Genomic DNA, 24,576 nt, shown 5'->3' with positions numbered 1-24,576 from the left:
TAGGGAAGTGCCAGGAGCTATTCTGTAGCAGATGCAACGTGTTGCTCCCTTGCTGAGATGGCCCGTTCTGACACCCACCTAGTATTTTTTCCAACCCTAACGCCGCCATCTACAGTTTTCCCGAGGCATGAGGTGGTCACTGTATTCCGGGCAAGGCAGTCTTTCATGGGACATCAGGCATGTCACTGCGCTTGGAGGGACACCGACGGGGATTGCCTTCTATGAGGCAGCTATCGAGAGGCTCCTCTCAATTCCTAGACAGACGAGGGCTGCGCGGGACAAGAGCCGCCGGGCCTCTGATGACGCACTACCGGCCGCGCCGCTGTTCTTCCGGCCTCGGCAGGTGACTCTAACCCCTGGGTCTCCGTGTATCTCACGGACAGTGGTCGCTGCTCTGTGGGAAGCCCCCGGACATCACGGTGAGCGGGCGGGACCCAGGGGAAGGGAAAGACAGACACCGCACGCCTCCCGGCAGTGGCGGCGGCCCTGGTTTCTGTGGGAAACCCGCCCGGGCCTCGTTCTCCCCGAATTACTGCATACCGGGGCGGCCCCGAGCTCCTGGCGGCCCATCCCCGCTTGCAGCTTCAGCACTGATCTCACCAGGGCCTGGCACACAGAACACGCCTAAGAAGATGACGGCGTGAATGAGTGAATGATGATTGAGTAACAGATAAATTACCGAGACCTAGGACCCGAGTTCGGAAACGAAATCCTGGGGGCCAGAGTTCTCCGTTTGGGTACCAGCGGTTTCCCTCAACAGTCCTGCAGCTCAAACTTTAAAAATTTGCAGGTACTTAAAAGGAGAAAGCAAATAGTGTGGAACGCACTAGCGAGAGAGTTTGGAGACCTGAGCTGTAATTCCCTGGGATACCGAGCCGGTTTCTTGATCTCTAATGTTGAACGGTCACTGCCTTCTTTTCTCTACAAAGCTCAGTGGACAGTATGTACGCGATAGCACGCATGGAAACGTTTATGTCTAACAACAGAAGTTTACTATCCATTACTTGCCAAATATTACCTAGAATTTAGAGGCGGGACTACAAGAGTGAGTGACCTCGGAGCCTTGCCAAGTGGGAAGTCGCTTCCCAGTGCAGTACTGGAAAATATATATATGAGCAGATCTGTGATAATATTTTAAACCGCGTTTATTTGGCACTTAACGGGTACCAGGCACTGTTTGAAACAGTTGTGCATTTATTTAGCCTTCACAAGATCTAATTTTTAATGAGGAAATCGAGGTCTGTAAGAGAATAGATGACTGCTATTAAGTGACCCAACGCTGCAGAAAATGTAGGTCCAGTGTGCTGCTGCAGCCTGGAGGAATACTTTACTTGGGGCCAACAAGCAAATCAGGAAGGGCTTCACAAAACAGTACATTTAAGTGTGGTCTTATGTAAGGAATTGTGGTTTCAGTTCTTGAAAAACACCTGGCTTCCCAGAATCCTTCAGCCGTTTCTAGAAGAGTAGCAAAGTGGCAGCAGGATGAAACCTTACAAGACATGAGGAGGATGCTAGGTTCCTGTAAATTTTAGCAAGATGAAGTTGGATATATGTATACATATATATATATATATATATATATATATATATATATATTTATTTATTTATTTATTTATTTCCGCCAAATCTGGATTAAATTTGATCCTTTTAGCATCTTAAAATCATGAACAGATATTTCACATTATCTTATTTGTGTAAGCATTCCATTCTGGCTAACTTAGAAGCCAGATGTCAGCAAACTGTGACCCATGGGCTAAATTTTGGTCTACCACCTGTTTTTGTTAAAAAAAAAAATTGTTGAAACAAACAAGCTTACTTGTTTACATATTGTCTAGTTATGTTTTCAAACTGCAAAGGCAATGCTTGCTAACTTTTGATGTAGACAAACAGCTTGGATGATCCACAACTAGAGAGTAGATATGACAGACTTGTCCTTCTCAAATGTGATATTTCCGGACTCCTGCTGAGTGCTTGCTGTGTGGCATATATCTTTATAAATGCTTTATATGAATTAACTCATTTAGTCAAGGGTTTCACAGAGCGTTGGAGCTGGAAGGACTTGGAATATTACCTGATTTGTCACCTTTTTCAGATAAATAGCCTGTTCACATGGGCTATGGCAGAGTAAAGTTTCTTGAGTTTCAGTACAGCTTGCTTTGCCACTTTGATCTTATTCTGAATGGGAAACCTATACCATATCCATTAGATGTGGCATTTTTAAAAAAAAGGGTTTTTTTGGGGGGGAGGTAGTTTTTAAAATTCTGAGCCAGATCTTTCACTTTAAGATGTTTTTCTGATTATAAAAGTAATTCATGTTTATTGCAGGAAAAATGAAATATGTAGAAGAATATAAAGGACAAAATAAAGTAACCCATTAAATGACCTAGAGATCAGTTGTTGACACTTTGGAGGGTCTTCCACTGCCCTTTTTTATGTGTGTGTTTTGTGTATATATGTGTAGTTGATAATAGTTTCTGTTTACTGAATGCTTACTTTAGTACTGGTATATATGTGCATATTTTTTGTTTTTAGTGTGTTGTAGTCTCCTATTTTAACATATTGTATTCTCGTGAGTATTCTTTGAAAACATGAGTCTTAATAATTTCATAATCTGTCATATTGAGACACTATCAATTTTTACTTGCCTGTATTTTCTTAAAATTATAGTAACAATGTGATCCTTGCACATAAGTCTCTGTGCTCATCTCTGATTATATTTTTTCACTTTTTTCTGTGATAACAGTTATTTATTTATTTCTACAGGAAAACTTTCAAGCATTACAAAAGGAAAGGCCTTAAGACAACAAAAGTTTCAGAGTTTTCTGGTGGTCCAGTGGTTAAGACTTTGTGCTCCCAATCCAGGGGCCAAAGGTTCAATCCCTTGTTAGTGAAGATCCTGCATGCCACGTGGCGCAGCAAGAAAAAAGAAAAAAGTGTACCATAATCTTATTCCTCAGAGATGATAGTGGCTAACAAATTCATAGATATTCTGAGAGATTTAAGTTATTTATTTATTTAGGCCATGATGTGCAGCTTGTGTGACCTTAGTTCCCCAACTAAGGATTGAGCCAGGCCCTCAGTGGTGAAAGTGCAGAGTCCTAACCACTGGACCACAAGAGAATTCCTTAAGTTAGCTTTTTAAAAATAAGGCAGAATATAAATAATTGAGGAAATATGGGAACTAGAGGGGGAAAATCATTCATAATTCATATCCCCATGGTGATGATTAATTTTCCTTTTTGGTCTTATTTATATGCATATTTTAACATACATATATGATGCTACATTTGTATCTGAAATTATGACATACTGATAAATTTGAGGATCTTCTGAGATACATTGTAGGTGACTGAGAATTTTGTTCTGAGTTCCTGTACCTACAAAATGGTGATCCTGGTGTCCCAATTGCCACTCAGCATACAACTTTAAGACCTAATATATGTAACTAGATTATCTCTAGAAAGATGGTACCAGTTTATATTCCCACCAGTTGTGTGTGAGAGGCTCTTTCCCTGACCTTTGCCAGTTTTTGAGTTTTAGCATTAAAGAGAAAGTTTTCAATTTGATATAAAAATCAGTTCTTCATTCTTTCAGTTCTCATTTGTTTGATTACCATGGAGGTGAAGCTTTGTTTTGATATGTTTATTGGCTTTTTGTTAATTCTTGGAGTATTTGTTATACTGCCCATTTTTCTGTCAGTTCATCTTTTTTCTTTACACATTAATAAGAAGGTTTTTATTTATCAGGTCCATCTACTTTTTTGATGTATAAATGTAAAAAATACATTTTTTAACCCTTTACTCAGTTTAGATTTATTTTGGTATGTGGTATGAAATAGGAGTCTCACTAAGTGTTTTTTCCAGATAGTTAAACAATCTCAGCATAATTTGGGAGAAATCAATTGTTTATGATTAGAAATGCCAATTTTTATCATATATTATATTATTTTACATATTTCTCTTAGGGGATTAGAGTTTATAAAGTCAAAAGCCAGAGTTTAACTTCCTTGTAAATATGTAAACTCACTGTTAAGGTTTCCTAGTTATACTCCTTTTTTTTTTTTAAGCTGTGCCACACAGTACGCAGAGTCTTAGTTCCCCCACCAGGGACCGAACCCCCACTCCCTGCATTGGAAGGGCAGAGTCTTAACCGCTGAACTGCTGGGGAGATCCCCTAGCTATATAGTCTTGGTGATTTTATCTGTTACCCTCAGAATTTCAATTACTCTCTTTATGACAAAAATTCTAAATACAAGTTTTCAGCCCATACCTCTCTCCTCTATTCCATATATGTATGCCTGATATTTCAAACTGAATGTATCTTTTTCCTCCCAAACCAGTGTTCCCACTCTCATTAAAGGTTACTGTCATCACTCAAGCTTCAAACCAGCAAATTATCATTAACTTTTTCTCCTTACATTCTCTCTAATATTCATCTTGTCCTGTTGTTTTTTCTCTTAGTCAGCCCAGTCCCCTTACTGGATTGCTGAAACAACCTCTCAGGGGTCCTCCAGCCTTCACCTTGCCTCCTACCTTTCACCCCTGTACACACTTCTTCTCTTGTACTATGGACAAAAGGATGTGTGTATGTAATAGCAGATCTAATCATGTCACATCTTTTTTTCAAACCTTTTCCGGTCCTTTTTGTGGCTTTCTGCTCAGTTTAGTGTTAATTCCTTAAAATGACTTGCAGGATTGTATTTGCTTGCCTCAGGCTTCATGGCTTATTTCTAGTGTTTCGTACTTTGGCCTTGTTAGATCTCGTTCATTCTTCTGAAGCATGGGGCTTGATTCCTTTTATATATTCCATTTCATTTCTCTTGATATCTTCTTTTCCCTCTGCCCATCTAATCCTTACTTGTCTCTTCTTCAGTGAGGCTTTCTTTCCCAGGTTAGATTAGGTCCCCTCTGCTCTACATTTCCACAGTGCCCAGTATTTCTGCTTTTTTAATTCCCTTATTTGTAACTACTGGTGTAATTTCTTTATTGAGCTGTGGTGTAAGCTCTGGGTGAGCAGGGTCGTGTCTGACTTTTTCTCCACTGTCTAGCTCTGATTATACCCAGACCCCACTCTACCTCATGAATAGTAGGATTCTGTAGTGGGTCCACTTTATGTCCCTTTATGGAAGAGGATTGGGAAATCCTACCTAGAATCCTCCTAAACTTCTAAAACTCAACACTGAGGCACAGACCTTGATGAGAAGGTCATAGAGCTGGTCTTATTAATTAATTCACCAGACATCCTATTCTTTCATGTTTTCTGAGGTCTTGATTATGATAAACCATCTCTCTGCCTTCTGTCTTTCTTGAGATGTTTCAAGTTTTACTTCTCACTGCAGGCTTATATGGAGAGACATTTTTTGATGAACAGTTACAATTTTGACTTTCCAAAAACCAGAAACTCTCTACTATTTTTACAACTCTTTGTGAGTCAAAAATTATTTCACAGAGTGGTTTTTTTTTTAACTGCAGCCTGCAGTCTTATATTGAGCTGTGCCTGAAGAAAAATTTTTTCACTGATAAGATACCTTGAAGAAAGGACAATCAGCGTATCTCTGCTGCTGCTACTGCTAAGTCACTTCAGTCGTGTCCGACTCTGTGTGAACCCATCCCTGGGATTCTCCAGGCAAGAACACTGGAGTGGGTTGCCATTTCCTTCTCCAATTAATAAAAGTGAAAAGTGAAAGTGAAGTCGCTCAGTCATGTCTGACTCTTCGCGACCCCATGGACTGCAGCCTATCAGGCTCCTCTGTCCATGGGATTTTCCAGGCAAGAGTACTGGAATGGGGTGCCATTGCCTTCTCCGCAGTGTATCTCTAGGTTGTATCAAATAGAAATCACTAACTACTATCCAGCTCCTTGACATATAGGGGAGGTGGGTGGATCAGACATAATACATTAGCCTTGCTATGAGGCCATTTCCCCCCATGTAACTTTTGATTATATTAATTGCCTTTTCTTTAGATTATTGTATAATGGAAAGAGTGGATTCATTGACATGGATATTCCCATTCTTATTTTTATCTTTATAAATAACATTCTGATGTATTTATCAAGTGCTTGAGTATTTCCTAATATGTTAGTCTGTCTGGCTGTCACTTGAACAGCTGACAGATGGAGTTTGTGAATCCAGAAAGCTGGAAGCCATCCCTAACACTTGGTGAGGCAGGCACATTGCTATCCTGACAGGTTTTGTGTGAGTTATCATATAGTATCCTCAGACAACAGCTGTTTCTCATATTTCTGTTTACTGGGAAAGTGATATCCCTTCCCCCACCTTTTTTTCCTCTATGAGCAGGGCTCCACTTTTCCAGCCTTGAAGTGTTTTACAATCAAAGCAAAGAGAAGATTTGTGGATGTTGAATATGCAAGGAGCTGAAGAGAGAGAGATTGGAAGAGAGATTTGTCCAGGTGAGTGAGCAAGTGTTCACCAGTGGAAGAAATAGGAGGGCTCTGAACATTTTACAAGAGAAACTGAATGAAGCTCAGAAGAGAAAATTGCCCTCTCTTTTGGGATGTTGGGATGAATGTGAGTGAGCATCTTTTGGGGCTCGCTTTTCCCTGGTACTCATTTGATCTCATTTCCACTATTTGGCTCGTTTACATTCTCCCACCGTTTTGCCCTAATCTTGGTCTGTTATTTGTTTGTCTTTTTCCTTTTATCTCCCTTGTCTCTGATTGCCTCACTTCCTTGGTTTCTGCAGCTGCCCATTTCTCATTAATGATGATCACCTTACCCTGGTGCAGATCTCTTCCACCGCTTATAACTCTGAATTACATGCTCACTTGCTCTTATTGACCCTTACTCATAGGCCAGTATTGAGACCTGTCAAAATGAAGTCCCTGTAAGTTAAGGGACTTCCACTCTGCCCTACACAAGAGACATTCACTGTGATGGTTTTTTTCAGGTTGGATGAACAAGCCTGCTCCAGAGCAGGATGGCACTGATATTGAGTTGCCAGGGGTAACCTCAAAGAGATCCCGAGAGGATGAATACCAGGATTCTACATTTGAAGAAAAACATATATGTGAGAACATGAAGGAAAACCCTCCCAGAGAGGCTCCTGGACCACGCTTTTTCCGAGAAGGTTTTGGAGCAATAACTTTTATCCATAAGGAAGCACCTCCAGAAATGATTAGCCAAGAATATCATTTTGAGAGAAGCTTGCTTTTGACCTCAAGTCTTGTTACACATCTCAGGGTTTCTACAGAAGAGAGCCTACATAAATGGGAGACAAGTAGCATACACACCAATGAGGTTTCAGGCCAAAGTAAATATTTGACCCTCTCTACACAGAAAAAATCTTGGAAATGTGGTGAATGTGGAAAAACCTTTACTCAGCGCTCATCCTTTACCCAGCATCAGAGAACTCATACAAGACCCTACACATGTGAGGAATGTGGGAAAACTTTTAGTCGTAGCTCATTCCTTATTCGACATCAAAGAATTCACACTGGAGTGAAGCCATATGAGTGTGAGCAGTGTGGGAAAACATTTAGATGTCGATCATTTCTTACTCAGCATCAGAGAATCCACACTGGAGAGAAACCATATAAATGTAATGAATGTGGGAATTCCTTCCGCAATCATTCACATCTCACTGAACACCAGAGAACTCATACTGGAGAGAAGCCTTACAAATGCAATAGGTGTGGGAAGGCCTTCAGTCAGAACACACACCTCATTCATCATCAGAGAATTCACACTGGTGAGAAACCTTATTTATGCAATGAATGTGGCTCTTCTTTTCGCAAACACTCAAATCTTACACAACATCAGAGAATTCACACTGGGGAAAAACCGTATAAATGTGATGAGTGTGGGAAAACTTTCCATACAAAGGCAAACCTCTCTCAGCATCAGAGAATTCATACTGGAGAGAAACCCTATAAATGTAAGGAATGTGGGAAAGCCTTTTGTCAGAGCCCATCCCTTATTAAACACCAGCGAATTCATACTGGAGAAAAACCATATAAATGTAAGGAATGTGGCAAAGCTTTTGCTCAGAGCACCCCACTCACTAAACATCAGAGAATTCATACAGGAGAAAGACCCTACAAATGCAGCGAATGTGGTAAAGCTTTCATTCAGAGCATTTGCCTTATTCGGCATCAGAGAAGTCACACTGGAGAAAAACCCTATAAATGCAATGAATGTGGAAAGGGCTTTAACCAGAATACCTGCCTCACTCAGCATATGAGAATTCATACTGGAGAGAAGCCCTATAAATGTCAAGAATGTGGGAAAGCCTTTGCTCACAACACATCTCTTACTGAACATCACAGAACTCACACTGGTGAGAAGCTCTATAAATGTAGTGAGTGTGAGAAAACCTTCCGCAAGTATGCACACCTTAGTGAACATTACAGGATTCACACTGGTGAGAAGCCTTATGAGTGTGTCGAATGTGGAAAATTCTTCAGACATAGTTCAGTCCTTTTCAGACATCAGAAACTTCACAGTGCTGAATAAATCTGGCATTCATGAGATGGTTTCTTTAGGGAGAGTGCTAGGAATCTGGCCCAGGGGAGAGGCACAGGAAGAGTTCCTAGAGGGAAGGATAAAGGAGCCTTAGACACCACACTCAGAAGAATATTTTCAGAAATGGAGGTGGGAGTTTGGAGAATGCAGAGCCTACTCCAGGTGGGCATCTGGGAATACAGGATAGGAAGGAAGTTCCTACTTTTCAGAGAAATCTTGGCTCCTTGCCATTCCTTTCCCTAGGGCACTCTTAATAGCTGGAGGTGCCATTTATTAAGCCAACACTGTGTTTTCCTTATTACACTCCTGCCTTAGCTCCTCGACTTGTCACCTGTGTTCACTGCTCACTAGGCTGGGTTGCTTTTCCAAACTGATGCTCAATGTGAAAGTGGCAGCTGTTCTGAGGTGGTGCTGAGTAGCCTCCAAATGACTGAGGTGGCTACTGTGGGAAGGCTGCCCATCTGTGGACCTGGTCCCACGAAGGGGAGACAGAAACAAACAAAAACAGAATCCTTATTCATTTATTTATTCAACAAATATTGGGATATATGGCAAGAACTGGGCTGATTGCTGCAGGAATGGTGAAGAAGGCTTTTCATCAGGGTGAGGGAGATCTTTCCCAATCCTTTAAAACTGGAGGGTCACTTGGGGCTAAGAAGGAAATAAGTCAAAACTTTTCTCAAATGCTCTCAGTTTGTGGGAAGGAAGTCAGATCTGCTTAGAGGGTCACAGAGAGGAAGACCTACCTTCTATACCTGTAGAATTATTGGCTTACCCAGAGAGGAAATGGTTTTTGCTGGGTTACCAGTGGTAAGAGGCCTCAGAGCAGGAAGTCTACCTGTGACTGAGCAAGCCACCCACATATTCCTGACCAGGACTAGGGCATAGTCCTGTCCCTTATCAGTTTGGCTGGTCGACTAGTACACAGGGAGGAGGGGGTAGGAGCCCTCTAGGATCAGCTTGGGACTTGGTTTGTTAGCCCTTAGGGTGAGAAAGCATTTGTGATAAAGGAAGGCAGCCCCTTTCAGGTTGGCTGTGCTTGGGCATTGGTGAACCAGTCCTTAAGAGAGAGAGCTTCAGTGATGAAGTCACTGTATTGGAGAAGGCTAGGTTTTGTGTAATCACGGCATTGGAGGTTTGTTTTTTGCTTTGTTTTGACTGTGCCACTTGGCACAAGGAATCTGAGTTTCCTGACCAAGATTGAGCCCGTGCCCATTGCAGCAGAAGCATGGAGTCTTAACCACTGGACCACCAGGGAAGTCCCGGCACTGGAGATTATAACCATAGATTCATGAGAGTCGGATGTTTGTTTTTATTGGGACTTTCTTATTCCAGGATGTTTATCATTCTTTGTGAACTAGAGCTATCTAGGGAACCACTTCTCATGGGATGCATTTGGAAAGAATTCTAAAGAGAATTACCTCTTTTTCAACTCTGAAAATCAAGATAGCATGGTTTGCCATGACTGATGGCATTTTATTTTTTGAGTGAAAAGAAGGGCATGTTTCCCCTTCTCCATTCTCTTTCTTGTTCTTAACTGCTACCTAGAGAATCAGCTGTGGAAGATTATATGAGGATAGCCTTTGACTGGCATTTGAAATAGTTTTCTATGCTCTGAAGTTGATATAGTTTTTAAAAATATGACCATTAAACACAACTAAAGTAAGTTAATTCTGGATTGGTTATTTGGAACTCAGCATTGATTTTTTTTTTTTTTCCAGAGCAACTGTCTTACAAGCATTAGTTTGAGCTATTAACTGCCAATAATGGGAATGTGACAGAAATAACGTAATTTTCCCTCTCCAGCTATAAAGGTGATGTTCACAAACCTGCTATAGGGCAGTTACTAATTGAGTAAATTAATGTCTTATGGGAAAAAATAACCCTATGAAAACTGTATTTTATGCTCATGGAAAAAAAGTCTACAGAAAGCAAATGTCTGTATTTTTTTCAAACACTGAAGAATTCATTGCTAGCACATAGTAAATGTTCAGTAAATGTTTATTTGTTGAGTTAATATATTTTAATCAAACTCTGCCTACCAAAAACTTAAGGAACTTCTTGACATTTAGAGTGATATTTATATGCTACTGTCTTTGGCGTCTTGACTGGAGGTTAGAGAGGAAAGGGAGAGTTTTCTTGAGAAAGAAGTCAGAAAACCTTAAGGGTGAAAGATGCCTCAGTTGTTAGGAAGATTTTCTAAAGTGGAATGGACAAACCGAGATTTTAATCCTCAGGCTAAGAGAGTCTGGTACCATTTTTACTTCCTGGAGAAGCAGAAAGAAAAAGAACTCATCAGCTTTACCCTCATCCCATATTCTCACACATGCAGATATTTACTCCTGATTTTGTGTCAGTTGCTGGCCCACCATGTGTCAAGTCACTCCAGCTTGGCCTCAAGTCTGGCTTCTTCCTCAGCCTTCCCTCATCATGTCCAATCAACCACTATATCCAGTTGACTTACAACTCCTAAACTAGGAAGCCACCCCCACTAAAAGTGCTTTATCCAAGCTTCCTGATTTCCTAGGCTTTTTTTCCATTTTCCCAAACAGTCTTGCAGTTTCTTGTACCACTGGGCCATCTTTCACATGTCTTCTGGATGGACTTTGCAAGACACAACCGTGGCAGCTCTGTGGTTCTCTCTCTGAATCAAGTGTTAGCCTCCAGGGGTACCTGAGTCTCCTCATCTGGCCCATGCCTGCTTTGCCTTTTCAGAGGGCACTCCTTGCACGTTCTATTCCATAGTGCAAATTTCTGTGACATCATCATTGGACTCCAGTTTGGCACCTTTGCACATTCTCTTCCTATCTCCTGCTTCTCTTCCCTGCTTCTGCTTGCTTGGGAGGCTCTCATTTGTCACTTGTGAATGTGCTCAGGCAACAACTCTTCCAAGCTGTCTCTGATGTCACATGGTCTGTATTTCTGTATTTTTTGACTTCATCATTTTATGTATCAGGTTATAATGGCTTCCCTGATAGCTCAGTTGGTGAGGAATCCGCCTGCAATGCAGGAGACCCTGGTTCGATTCCTGGGTCAGGAAGATCTGCTGGAGAAGTGATAGGCTATCCATTACAGTATTCTTGGGCTTCCTTTGTGGCTCACTGCTAAAGAATCCACCTGCAATGCGGGAGACCTGGTTCGATCCCTGGGTCAGGAAAGGCTGGAGAGGGGAAAGGCCCGCTCCAGGATTCTGGCCTGGAGAAGCCCACGGACTGTATAGTCCATGGGGTCGCGAAGAGTCGGACAGGGAAGCCATGGAGCAGCCTGTGTCCTGCCCAAGCCTGGCTCTTTATCTGGCCCAAAATCTTCATTCTACTCCACTCCTGTAGCATTGCACAAACACCTTCCTGGTGGCCTGGTTGACCAACTAGAGTTTCTTAGGTACAGAAAAAGTCCAAAGGCAACCCTTACAATCTAAGGAAAATACAGAAATGCTATTTAGAGGACTTCCATGATAGCTCAGTTGGTAAAGAATCCACCTACAATGCAGGAGACCCCCAGTTCAATTCCTGGGTCAGGAAGACCTGCTGGAGAAGGGATAGGCCACCCACTCCAGTATTCTTGGGCTTCCCTTTTGGCTCAGATGGCAAAGAATCTGCCTGCAATGCAGTAGACCTAGGTTTAATCCCTGGGTTGGGAAGATCCCCTGGAGAAGGGAATGGCTACCCACTTCAGTATTCTGGCCTGGAGAATTCCATGGACTGTATAGTTGCAAAGAGGTTGCAAAGAGTCGGACATGACTGAGCGACGTTCACTTCACTTCATAATGGCTAGTTTACAAATTTTTCTCTTCCCACTGTCAGCTCCATCAGGACAGGAGCCATGTGAAATTTATTCACTTTTGTATCCATATCTCTGGCCTTTAGTAGGTGCTCAGTAAATAAATACCTGTTGAGCTCAACTAAAATTGAGTCAGACGATTCTCCATACCCAAATGCAGGTTGTGATTTAAGTCCACAGTTATTAGCAGAAAGGTACAGTGAATACAAGAGTATGTCATGAAGTGTTTTTCAGAAGTAAGAATTCTGAACCTTCCCCGAAGGTACAGAGTGTGTGGTCCACTCTGATACAGAGAGGATCTCGTAAGCAAAAGTAATATGTGGCAAAAAAAATTGAGGGCGGGGTGTTCTGTTACAGATTAGACATTTAAATGTCCCATCATAGTTTAACAAATTGTTTTCAGATATATTGATGTCATGGTCAACAGGAAGAGGAAAATGCATGCAGGTGTAGAAGCGGAGCTATGTCAACTGGAATATCCTTGCAGCAAGAGAGACTAGCTGAGCAGTGATGCTGGCTTGGCAGGAGAGTAGCTGAGCTTAAAAACCCTAATGTGGAAGCCCTTCCTGAACTCATGGCTTTCCTTGGGGCTCTGGAATGATGAAGAATTAGAATGTGTTACTTATATTCACTGCGTCAAAATGTAATTTGTGACTTTAGAAGAACACGAGATGAGGCCACATGAGAGCCACAAAATAAGAAGGGAAGACAGAAGGATGGTTGAACTTGCCTGAGGTCACACAGCTATTCTCAGGTGAAGTTGAAATCCCAGTGTCCTTGCTTTTCCCTCTGATTTCTCTTTACTGGTTGTACCTCTGCTCCATGATGCCTCTTTCCTTGTGTGTTATGCCCTAATTCTGAGAATGGGAGAAGCTCACTTTAGATCAAGAAGCTTTTTGGCCTGTAGAATAAGACCTTATTGCATGTAAGTGAGGGGGAGAAAGAAGTTGATTCTGCATCTTAACCCCATCTTTTTCCCTACATAATGCAGAAATCTAGTCTTGACCCCTGGTAGCTCTAGTTTCACTTTCTTGAAGCTGCTGGCTAGAGCAGGGCTAAGGTCATCTTAGTTCAGTGGGATTTTTTGGTGTCCATTTCTCCAATCCATTTTCCACCTCTCATTGAAGAAACTCATCACAAATTGCAGTTAAGCCCCAGATTCCTGTTTCTAGTAACCTACTCTGCCTAGGGCACCCTACTGCCAGGTTAGTTTCCACCCAGAAGAGCCTCTTGATAGAGATTCTTTGAAGTCTAAAAGGGAAAAAGTGTGTAGGCTTAGGATCTTTGGGATGTGGAATGTTAGGGCTATCGAGGAAGAAGATGCTATCTGATTCAAAAGAATTAATGAGGCTGAGACACTGGGTAAAAAGAAAGGCAAGCCCAACATTGTTCTCTGGCCTGTCAGCTAAAGGGTCCCCTTTTAGCTGAAGAGAGCGATGGTTTTCAGTCTATTTCCACTTCTGTTTTCAGCATCATAAATGGACTCCATTTTGTGAAAAGGTCCATCTGAAAACTTTTTAAATTAATTTATTTTAATTGGAGGCTAATTACTTTACAATATTGTCCATCTGGAAATTTGAGCAGATAACTTTGTTGCATCTCATTCACTTAAGTGCTTCCTGAAAGCCTACTACTGCACAGGAGGGATATGATGTTAAGAAGTGTTAGTCACTCAGTCCTGTCGGACTCTTTGTGACCCCATGAACTGTAGCCTGCCAGCCTCCTCTGTCAATGTTATTCTCCAAGCAAGAATACTGGAGTGGGTTGCCATTCCTGACCCAGGAATCTTCCTGACCCAGGAATCGAACCTGGGTGACAGCCCTGTTTTCCTGAGCTTGCAGATCATTGGAAATGCCTGGAAGTGGGTCAGGTGCCCTGCTGCCCATGGCTTCATTTCTGGAATATGCAAATACTGCCTGAATGAAGATCAGCAAGATCTAAAGTTTCTCAGAATGGGGCCAGGGGTGCTACCTCGAAGGCAGGAAAGTCCTGTAAGTCATTGCAGTCAACGGGGCTTGGAACTGGGATTTGGGGAACGTGGTAATGTTCTGCAAACATTATTGACCATTTTTAAGTACCAGAAATTCTTGGTAAATTACACGGAAAACTTCATTTAATCCTGACAGCAACACTATGAAATTTGGTATCTTTGAAATTAGTATCTTTAAAAATGAGGGAAGTGGCACAGAGGGGTAACTTGCCCAGGTTCACATGCTGAGAACCTGGGACTTCAACGCAAAGCAGAGCCCTTGTCTTTTGGCCAATTGTTGATCCAACAGCCGGAAGCAGTAGGGTGTTTTGGGGTTCCTGTGAGGAGATCGATTATCCGACAGTTCAGAACGTGTAGCAGGAAGGTTGAAGCCAGGTTTAGGGAAACTTTCAGAAAACCTTCCAAGGATGGTGACCTGGAACAGAATTTTGGGGAAGATAAATGTCCGATTGCCGGGTGAATTAACCTGGGGTAAGAGTTCCCGGGGACGACCCCGACTCTCACTTGACTTCAGCATCCTTATTCGGGGAAGAGGTATACTGAGGTGCGTTTGCGACTGTTTTCTGGCGGGGGAGGAAGCCCGGCGGCTTGCCAGGGAGGAGACGGCTGCATTTGCTGGTGCGGCACGTATTGTTGGCGTCAGGTTGGACCGGAGCGCCCGGGAGGAGCTGCGGGCTGCCTGGGAACCCGCAGACGCGAGAGGACGGAAAAGTATGGCGGGCGGTGCCTCGCGGTTCGCTTGGTGAGCAGACTTGGCCGTCCCTGGCTGCGGCTGGTCCAGGAGTTGAGCTGGCCTCAACGCCTCTTCGGAGGAGGAAATGGCAATCCATTCCAGTAGTCTTGCCTGGAGAATCCCAGGGACAGAGAGCTTGGTGGGCTGCCGTCTATGGGGTAGCACAGAATCGGACACGACTGACGCGACTTAGCAGCAGCAGCAGCAGCAACTCCTCTTCCTTCCAGGCGAGCCAGGCCTTTGGAGCCAGGCCGGGAAGTTGGGACCGGCTCCCTTGGAGAGGGAGGGAGGAAGGCTGTACCAGAGCCCTGGTCTGGGAGGCCGGGTTTCATTTATTTGTACTTGAGTGAGCGAGCTCGTGGGTTACTTCCGTTTTCTGTGTCCTAGAAACGAATACTATCCCTCGTTTTGCCATTTCACAAAGTTGTGCGGGTTGAATAAGTAAATGTGCAATTTACCTCTTTCCTATCATTAAGTTTTTATTCCTAATAGCAACAGGGTAGGTGCTGTGTGAAGACACCCAGACTCAACAGTTTAAACAGCAGGTACTATGTATTGTATGCTTATCAGCCGGTATGATTCTAAATACGTTCCATGTATTAATTCATTTATACATCATCACAACCCTATGAAGGTAATGATCAGCTCCATTTAACATTTTTTAAGAATGGAACACAGAAAAGGTAAAGTAACTTACCCAGTACCACTTATTGGCTAATAACTGATGGAACGTGGATTCAAACCCAAGAGACTGCCAGCTTCAAGCTCATGTCATATACTTGTCTTCAAAGTTTAGTGGAGGAAGATGGAATGTAATCAGTGTTAAACACAGAATGGAAAGTACTACAGTAGATACATGTGACATTCTTTTAGAATGTTGAGAAAGTGCCTTGAAAAGGTGAAGAAAACTTTTCTAGAGGAAGAAATGTGGTTCGTACTTGACTTCAATATTAAAATTGTTCAGAGGTGTGAATTAATCTAATTAGAAATTTGAAGGTAATTAATTTGTTCGGTGTCAAGAGGTGCTAGTGGATGGGGACAGATTAGACTGGAAACCCTGTCACTGTCTTTTGATACAGTATTCTTTCCTTTTTATTCATAGGGGTTCTTAAAACCTTTCCTCTTAGGAGAGGTCCCTAATATCTTTCAATAGGCTCCCACTGTCTTTTGTTGGAGATTCTGCTTCACACTGAGACTGTCTTATTTTCCTGAAATTCATCAGCCTCTGATTGTGAGAGACTTAAGTGCTGGGGTGTTGTCCTGTTGTTCACTTTGTAAGGCAAGTGCAGAGAAAAAGAAGTGAGCCGGGCAGTCAGGCAAGAAAAGGAGATTTATTAGAGGGAAGAGAGGATGACTGGCTCTTAAAGAGAACCAGCATTCTCCCTTTCTGATGGAGTCCTTCTTATATCCCAACAATGAAAAATTCTCTGAAGGGATGATATGTAGCCAGAGGTCTGGAATCTGGTGGTCTCGCAGCTTTGAGAAGATAGGTGCCAGTGAGATAACAGGATGCCATTTGGGCAGTTTGATCAGTCTCACAGATCGCCTGATTCATTATCTGTTTTCAAGGTTGACATAACGAGCCATCTTATCAATGAGACCCCATGTGGGCCCTATCACACTTAGCCTATTTGTTTATTTATTTTGGCCATGCCAGGCAGCATGCAGGATCTTAGTTCCCTGAGCAGGGATCAGACCCATGCTCCCTGCTGTGGAAGCCCAGAGTCTTAACCATTGGACTACCAGGGAAGTCCCTCAGCTTGTTCTTAACAAGAGGCCATCTTACTGCTTGACAAATAGTGGCACCTCACTTAGTACTTTTTCATATAAATGAATAACCAGCTTCAATCAAAGAGGGACTTCAAAGGGCTTGATTTGAGATTTTTGCTTTTTCCCCATCTATCTTTGGAGTCAAAGGATCACAAAATGTTGGTACTAGAGGAAGCTTTAAATATTTTTTTTCACAGATTAAAAAAATATAATTTTTCATTTCACAGATTAAAAAAAAATGAAATCACAATTGAAGTTGAGTGACTTGCTTCAGGTTACCAAATAAGATAGCGGAAGAGCAGAGACTAGAACCCAGACATTTTGATTCAGTCCAGTGCTTGTCTCATTGCCTTTCACTGTTGCCCCACAGTCTTTGATTTTTGAAATCAGTGGCTTCTCCATTAGGTTTGGAGTGTATGTATGGGGTCGGGGGGGCTGGTTGGTGGGCTCAAATCTTATTCCTGGTGGAGAAATTTTATCTGAGGATGCTTGGTCCTTAAGAGCACCAGCCCTCTTTTTTTGTGCATTGTCACCTCTCCCTGACTTTCGTCATTAGTGATACTCTCCCAGGAGAACGACATGCTTTCATTTAGACTTAAAATAGTCATTTGGGTATGGATGGGCTATTTCTGGATTCCCATGAATCTAGAGTATGAAGGAAGTAAAGTAAGCTAACAATTTGTGGGTGGTCTTTCTCCTCCCTCTGCACCTCAGATTCCTGCTCTTCCTCATGGCAATTGTGTCCAGGAGGGAAACCAGTGTTGCTTGCGTTCCTAACAATTTGTCTCTGGGTAAGTGAAATCTAACTAGAGCCCAGGATGGGTTGTTATGGGAGTACTCATTAGGCAGACTTAAGGTGGCAACCACTAGTGACCACTAAACCTAGACCTTGCAGACTGAAAACACAGAACTCTCCAGAAATGGTACCATCTTACTCAAATCAGAGTGAGAGTGGCCTGTTGTGAAAGAAGGCTCTGAGTAACTGGTTACAGGATAGATCAGAGTGTGCAGTAATTTCTTATCATGTATACTTAAACTGAAGTCACCCTGAAACCACTCACTGAATTGCTAAGTATGATGGTCTAATCGTGTAGTGGTCAGAAACTAATAGTAAGGACATCCCTGGTTGGCCCAGTGGCTAAGGCGCTTCATTCCCAATGCAGGGGGCCCAGGTTCCATCCCTGGTCAAGGAAATAGATCCCACATAGAGCAACTGAGAGTTTCCATGCCACAGCTCAAGATCCTACATGTCAAAGCTAAGATCTGGCGCAGCCAAATAAGTAAATAAAAAGAAACTGATAGTAAATTATTGGAAGACCCATTGTAAAGGTGAATTAAATGTTTCCCCAGAGGGTATGCAATGGGTTCCTGGCCTCATTTGGAACAAGAATCATGACCACTGTTATTGGCCATCAGAAGGCACTGTGGAGCCTGGGTATCTGTTAAACTCAGTAAGAATAGTACTAGGTGAACTGGATTTTTAGGTAATGGGAACTCTGTGAATAGATGTGACTATTTATTTCTATTTATTAGACTAGAATTCATTCTAGTCTAATATGTTCACATAGTACATGTATACATATGTGTCTATGTGTGCACTGAGAGATCCTAGAAGAAAAATACCAACAGTTTCTTCTGGATGGTAGGATTTCAAGTAATTTCATTTTTGGCCTAATCATTTTTTATGATATGTTTCATTCTATATAACTAAGAAAACAAAATGATTTTTATTTGGGGACAATAAAATTAGAGGAAATAAAGATGTGCTTAGAGTTTTGGTTTTCTATTTAGCTGTGTAAACCACTTAGAGTTTATTTTTGTGTATAGTATGTCCATAATGGAAGTTTATACAGCAGATAAAGATAAATTCACACAAAGTAGTCACTTTATTAACAACCATTGTTGGTACAAGACTGCCCAATCAGATCAATCTCTGACCATAAACCATTAAAAAATTTATTATAGTTGACTTACAATGTTATGTTAATTTCAGGTGAACAGTAAAGTGATTCAGTTATACATATACATATATTCAGTCTTTTTCAGATTCTTTCCTCATATAGGTTATCAAAGAATACTGAATAGAGTTCCCTGTGCTGTAGAGTAGGTCTTTGTTGGTTATCAATCTTGTAAATAGTGGTGTGTGTATGTTAATTCCAAGCTCCTGATTTATCCCTTCTGCCCATGTTTCCCTTTTGGTAACTATACATTTGTTTTCAAAATCTGTAAGTCTGTTTCCGTTTTGTAAATAAGTTCATTTGTGTCATTTTTTAAAATTAGAGTCCACATATGAGTGATATCATATGGTATTTGTCTTTCTCTGTCTACTTTACTTCACTTAGTTCATCTTTAAGTCCAAACATGTTACTGCAAAAGGAATTATTTTGTTCTCTTTTAGGACTTAGCAATATTCCATTGTATATGTGTATCATATCTTCTTTATCCATTCCTCTGTTGATGGACATTTAGGTTGCTTCCATGTCTTGGCTATTGTGAATTGTGCTGCAGTGAACATTGGAGTATATGTACCTTTTCCGATTATGGCTTTCTCTGGATATACCCAAGAGTGAGATTGCTGGATCATATGATAGTTCTACTTTAGATTTTAAGAAACTTCCCTACTGTTCTTCATAGTGGCTGTTACCAATTACCATTCTTACCAACAGTATAGGAGGGCACCCTTTTCTTCACACCCTCTCCAACATTAATTGTTTGTATTTCGATGATGACTATTCTGACCAATGTGAGGCTATACCTCATTGTAGTTTTGATTTGAGTTTCTCTAATTACTGATGTTGAGATCTTTTCATGTACTTTTTGTCCATCTGTAATTCTTCTTTGAAGAAATGTCTATTTTGATCTTCTGCCTATTTTTTTATTTTTTTGACATAGAACTGCATGATCTGTTTGTATATATTGGAGATTATGACTGTAAACTATTTGTGCAGATATACCAGTGTATACCAGTTGACTCTCAGCCCCAGTAGATCTGTATGTAAAAACATGAAATGATCTCAGAGACATATTCCTTAGTGAAAAAAGCATCAAATTGCATAGGAGCATCTATAGAACAATTTTATTTATGTAAAAAAACCAAATGCTATATATATATGTAAAAAATATGTAGAAAAAAGACTGAAAGTATATACTCCAAATTATCTCTGGGAAGGAGATGGGTTTGTTCTGGTAGAGTGGGGTGGTGATGGTTATACAAATTACAGTTTTATCCTATATACCTACATGTTATTATAATATTTTAAAGTGAGGATACATTCATGTGTAACTTGTATAATTAAAATAGAAGGTGGCCTCAGGAAATAAGAATGTTTGTGTCTCCAGACCATCTAGAGGAGAGATTGCTCTGATGGTGGGGTGCCTGAATATTTGTTCTCTGATTCTGTGTAGCTTTATGAGTGCATCAGATTCAAAGTTTGATGCTGTTAAGATTGTCTAAGTAGTCCACTCTTTCTCCACTTCTGTGCTTCCTGAGGTGTGTCCTGATGACAACAATTTGGTTGTCATACAGTTTTTCTATAATGGGGAGAATGTATTAACCAGCTGGATGTTAAGCATAAAAACTTTTCACTGTAAACTAGTAAAGTGACTCTGTGGGTTTTTTTTTTTTTTTTTTTTGACTTTGTGTTTGCTACATCATTCTCCTTGTGAATTTGATTAGTACATGTCGGATAATGAAGAGTTTTTTTGGCTTCAAAGGTGAGGGCCAGATTCTGGCTGTAGTGAAGTTACTATCCACTAGGGTCTTCTTCCTTACGGACCACCTCTATCTTATTTTTCTGTAAACAAAACAGTGGTAGTTTCTTTCATTGAGCAGAGCTCTAGTTTCCAAACTTGGAGATTTCCCAGTTGTATGTAGGGGGACAACAATGGATGCTGAATGTTTTGGAGAGAGAGAGATCCAAAGAGACACTATCAAGGTGAGTGAATAGGGAAGGATTGGTGAGACGGACCTAGCAAAGGTTACAGCCTGGATCACCTTTGAAATCTTAACAGAGAAGTTCTTCAGTTATCACTAGTCTGTGAAGATACTACTTATAGGCAACCGAAGGAAACATCATTACTTTTCACCCATTTTTTTGAGGACTAGAGACTAGATGAGTAGTAATTTTCCCCAACACTTAAGTTACCCAAGATTAGTATCTTATTATTCTCCTCTTTGTCAGTCTGGATAATTCTAAATTACTGGATCAGGTTTTAGTATTTGTGTGTTTCAGAATAAATCACAGTAGGGAAATTTATAGATTTCCCAAGACCTGTCATTACTTAATCTCTTTCAGCCAATCACCTATTCTAATCTTTTCTCCCCATCATTGTAATCTTCCTCTGTTATTGACAAGAGGATAAAAATCAGGGCTCTACAATGCAGGTCCTCTGTTCTGCATGTAGGATATTTTCCTTTGTGGATTTTTTTCAGGTGAGAAAACCAAGCCTGATGGCACAGTGTTAAATGACTTGAAAAGATGTGGAAGATCAGAGAGCCTGGTCATCAGAGGTTTGCATTAGGAGAAGCTGAAGATGCATGCTGAACAAGGACTAGGAGGGGAAATTGTGAGGAATGACTGGGAGGACACCACATGCACACAGACCTTTTACAGGAGAGCAGTGTTACTCTAAAGATAATCATCTTTGAGAAAGTTCCTGTAAATATGAATTTGACAGAAAATTTCTTGTAAACTGGAGCCTATCAGACAGATGTCCTTTTATTGTTACAGACAGCATGAGTTCCAGCCAGATTTCACTGCACATGAAACATCAGAGATTTAACAGGCGGAAGAAACCTTCAGAATGTAGCGAGTGTGGAAAGTGTTTTACTCAGAGATCATCTCTTACCCAGCATCAGAGGATTCACACAGGAGAGAAGCCCTACGTATGTACTGAATGTGGAACTTGTTTCCGTAAACAGTCAAATCTTACTCAACATCTTAAGATTCATACAGGAGAGAAACCTTATAAATGTAATGAATGTGAGAAAGCTTTTCAAACAAAAGCAGTCCTCATCCAGCATCTGAGAATTCATACTGGGGAAAAACCATATAAATGCAGTGAATGTGGCAAAGCCTTTTGTCAGAGTCCGTCCCTTATTAAACACCTGCGAGTTCACACTGGAGAGAAACCCTATAAATGTAGGGAGTGTGGCAAAGCCTTCAGTCAGAGTATATGCCTTACTCGTCATCAGAGAAGTCATTCTGGAGATAGACCTTATAAGTGTAATGACTGTGGGAAAGCCTTTAATCAGAGTGCATGCCTCATGCAGTATTGGAGGATCCATTCAGAAGAGAAGCCCTATACATGTACCAAATGTGGTAAAGCTTTCACTCAGAACTCTTCCCTTGTTGAACACGAGAGGACTCACACTGGAGAGAAACTTTATAAGTGTAGTGAGTGTGAAAAAACCTTCCGCAAGCAAGCACACCTTAGTGAACATTACAGAATTCACACTGGAGAGAAACCTTATGAGTGTGCTGACTGTGGGAAGTCCTTCAGGCACAGCTCAGCACTTGTGCGACATCAGAGGCTTCATGCTGGAGAATAAACTCGAGATACAACCAGGGTGAAATATGAAAACAAATTTTTTTTTCAAAATTCTTAGGAGATTAAGATTCAGTCTTTGGCTGGGATGAATATGTTGTATGTTGCACAAGAGGCAATTGTGTCTTAAAAGTTAAGAAAATAGAACTAGACAGTCTTGAGTTTGATGGCTTCTCTGCCACTTAATGGATGTCTGACCTTACCTGTCTGAGCCTCAGTTTTTCCCATCCCCCCTAAAAAATAACAATGATACTTACTACGGTTGTATTGAGAATAAAATGAATTCTATATAATAACTAACTGCCATTAGTTGATTTTGAGTGATAGATGTTCCAGAAGTTAATAAATCTTGTTATTGAAAACAAAACTCAACATCTTTTTTTCTTTTGGTTCTCCTAGTTTATTTCTTCTGAAGAATATTCTTGTAATTGAACTGTGATTTTATACTTAATCTACAGAAGGCTATTTAAGCTATGATGTGAAGATTTAAATAGGAGAACACATTTAAGACCAGTTTCTCCTTGAAAAAAAATCAAATTTAATCAGAGAAGGAAGAAATTACTGGAATTTGAGCGAACATTTTGGGTATTCTAAAGAGCCTTATGTAGATTTTTAGATCCATTGTATACTGTACTAAGTTGCTTCAGTCATGTCTGACTTCGCAAACCTGTGGACTGTAGCCTGCCGTCTCCTCTGTCTGTGGGATTCTCCAGGCAAGAATACTGGAGATTCAGAGATGTGTGGATGGGGGTGCCTCACAACAATGAATGGCTTCTTAAAGCTCAAAAGAAGCAAAGAAATCAAAGGATACTTTTGATTGTGCTTCAGGCAATGCTAACAAGCTGCTCAATGTAAACAAGCATATCTGACACTAAAATGTACCCTTGTAAGAAAAGTAGGAGCTGTTTTCCAAATTCCAGAGTCAAGAAAAAACAGAAAGGAACTTGATTTCATCGAAGTCAAATAGGTAATGTCAGAGTTGAATTTCAGTCTAGATCCTGGTTTTTATAGTACCAAACTCACAGGTAATTTTCCATCACTGACCCCTCCCATTATGTGAGATGCCAAAATTGTGAAAACCATTAAAGAAAAAAAGAAAACAAAAGGGTTTTTTTTTTTTTCAACTTACAGTAGTATATACTCATTGAAACACAATTATAAGAGTGGAAAATTAAAATTACATGCTTTTATCAAATAAATATACTAAAATAGTTACTTTAGTATATTTATTCTAGCCTTTCTTCTCTGCTTAGTTTTTCTTCCTTTCATTTAAAAAAAGTAACTGGGGGATTCCCTGGTGATCCAGTGGTTAGGTCTCTGCATGTCCACTGCTGTGGGCCCAGGTTCAATCCCTGGCCAGGGAACTAGGATCCCACAAGTTGCATGGCAAGAAAAAAAAGTAACTATGATCATTGTGTTATATCTTGCTATTGATTTAACATAAACATTTAGCTATACTATTAAAGACTTTCTATAAACCTTGTTTCAATGGCTGCCTAACATTTTATTGAATTATTCATAATTTACTGACTTGTTTCCCTTCTGTTTGATATTTAAATTAATGCCATTTTTTCTTATAAATCCACTAGTCCACTTAGTGCATTGCCTGACACATGGTATGTTCTCTTGTTAGTAATATTATCAATTCACCAGTGAAACATGTTTGTATATAAAGCTTTTTCATCATTTAAAATTATTGCCTTAGGATTTTCAGAAGGTATGACCTTTAATTTTATTTTAAAAATTTCATTAATTTTTTTGACTGAACGATACAAGCTTATGGTTTAAAGTTCTAAAAAGTACAAAAGTAAATAGTGAAAAACCTTTTTGCTAGCCACTCCAGATACAAATATTATTGTTTCTTGTTTTCTTTCGATAAATAGATGATTATAATTAAGGAAAGATGTTTTCTTCCTTTTTTGGAAACAGACCTTTCTTTTTTCTTCTGGCTGTACCATGCTGCATGCAGATTCTTAGTTCCCCAAACAAGGATCAAACCGATGCCCCCTGCAGTGGAGGCATGGATTCCCAACCAGAGTCTTAACCATTAGACTATCAGGGAACTCCTTGAAAATAGACTTTAAAAGAACAGTTTTGGGTTCACAGCAAGACTGAATAGAAAATACATGGAGTTCCCACACATGTAAAATCTCCCCACTCTCAGTATCCTGCATCTGGGTGATACAGTTGTTACTGTCATGAACCTACATACCATGAACTAAAAGTTCCTAGTTTAAGTTAGGGTTGACTCTTTAAAAAAAAAGACTGAAGTATA

At 40.7% G+C, this 24,576-nt stretch overlaps 2 protein-coding genes across 4 annotated transcripts; both read left to right on the top strand.

Moving 5' to 3' along the window:
* The first annotated feature begins 317 nt into the window (after nucleotides 1-317).
* On the top strand, nucleotides 318-10,152 carry ZNF502 (zinc finger protein 502). 3 transcript variants are annotated; one of them, XM_043442873.1, is made up of 4 exons: nucleotides 318-419; nucleotides 5,472-5,625; nucleotides 6,298-6,410; nucleotides 6,908-10,152. In XM_043442873.1, exons 3-4 carry the CDS (start codon nucleotides 6,356-6,358, stop codon nucleotides 8,470-8,472), a joined length of 1,620 nt encoding a protein of 539 aa, XP_043298808.1. In that variant the 5' UTR covers nucleotides 318-419; nucleotides 5,472-5,625; nucleotides 6,298-6,355; the 3' UTR covers nucleotides 8,473-10,152. The 3 variants fall into 3 exon arrangements, with proteins under 3 accessions (XP_043298808.1, XP_043298810.1, XP_043298809.1); XM_043442875.1 differs by having other exon boundaries at nucleotides 5,472-5,639; XM_043442874.1 differs by lacking the exon at nucleotides 5,472-5,625 and having other exon boundaries at nucleotides 331-419.
* An 8,908-nt stretch (nucleotides 10,153-19,060) lies between these two features.
* ZNF501 (zinc finger protein 501) lies at nucleotides 19,061-22,758 on the top strand. Its single transcript, XM_043442876.1, has one exon. It carries the CDS (start codon nucleotides 21,490-21,492, stop codon nucleotides 22,303-22,305), a length of 816 nt encoding a protein of 271 aa, XP_043298811.1. The 5' UTR covers nucleotides 19,061-21,489; the 3' UTR covers nucleotides 22,306-22,758.
* Nucleotides 22,759-24,576: the final 1,818 nt, after the last annotated feature.

Source organism: Cervus canadensis, chromosome 22, assembly GCF_019320065.1.
Source record: "Cervus canadensis isolate Bull #8, Minnesota chromosome 22, ASM1932006v1, whole genome shotgun sequence".
Taxonomy (NCBI): domain Eukaryota; kingdom Metazoa; phylum Chordata; class Mammalia; order Artiodactyla; family Cervidae; genus Cervus; species Cervus canadensis.
The sequence above is the reverse complement of the archived record's forward strand: the minus strand, read 5'-3'. Positions and strand labels throughout refer to the sequence as shown.

Excerpts from the sequence above, each read along its gene's own strand:
- ZNF502 (XM_043442873.1), top strand. The coding sequence starts at position 6,356 with ATGTTGAATATGCAAGGAGCTGAAGAGAGAGAGATTGGAAGAGAGATT. Across the intron at positions 6,411-6,907 it reads TGGAAGAGAGATTTGTCCAG|GTTGGATGAACAAGCCTGCT; the intron begins GTGAGTGAGCAA and ends GGTTTTTTTCAG.
- ZNF501 (XM_043442876.1), top strand. The coding sequence starts at position 21,490 with ATGAGTTCCAGCCAGATTTCACTGCACATGAAACATCAGAGATTTAAC.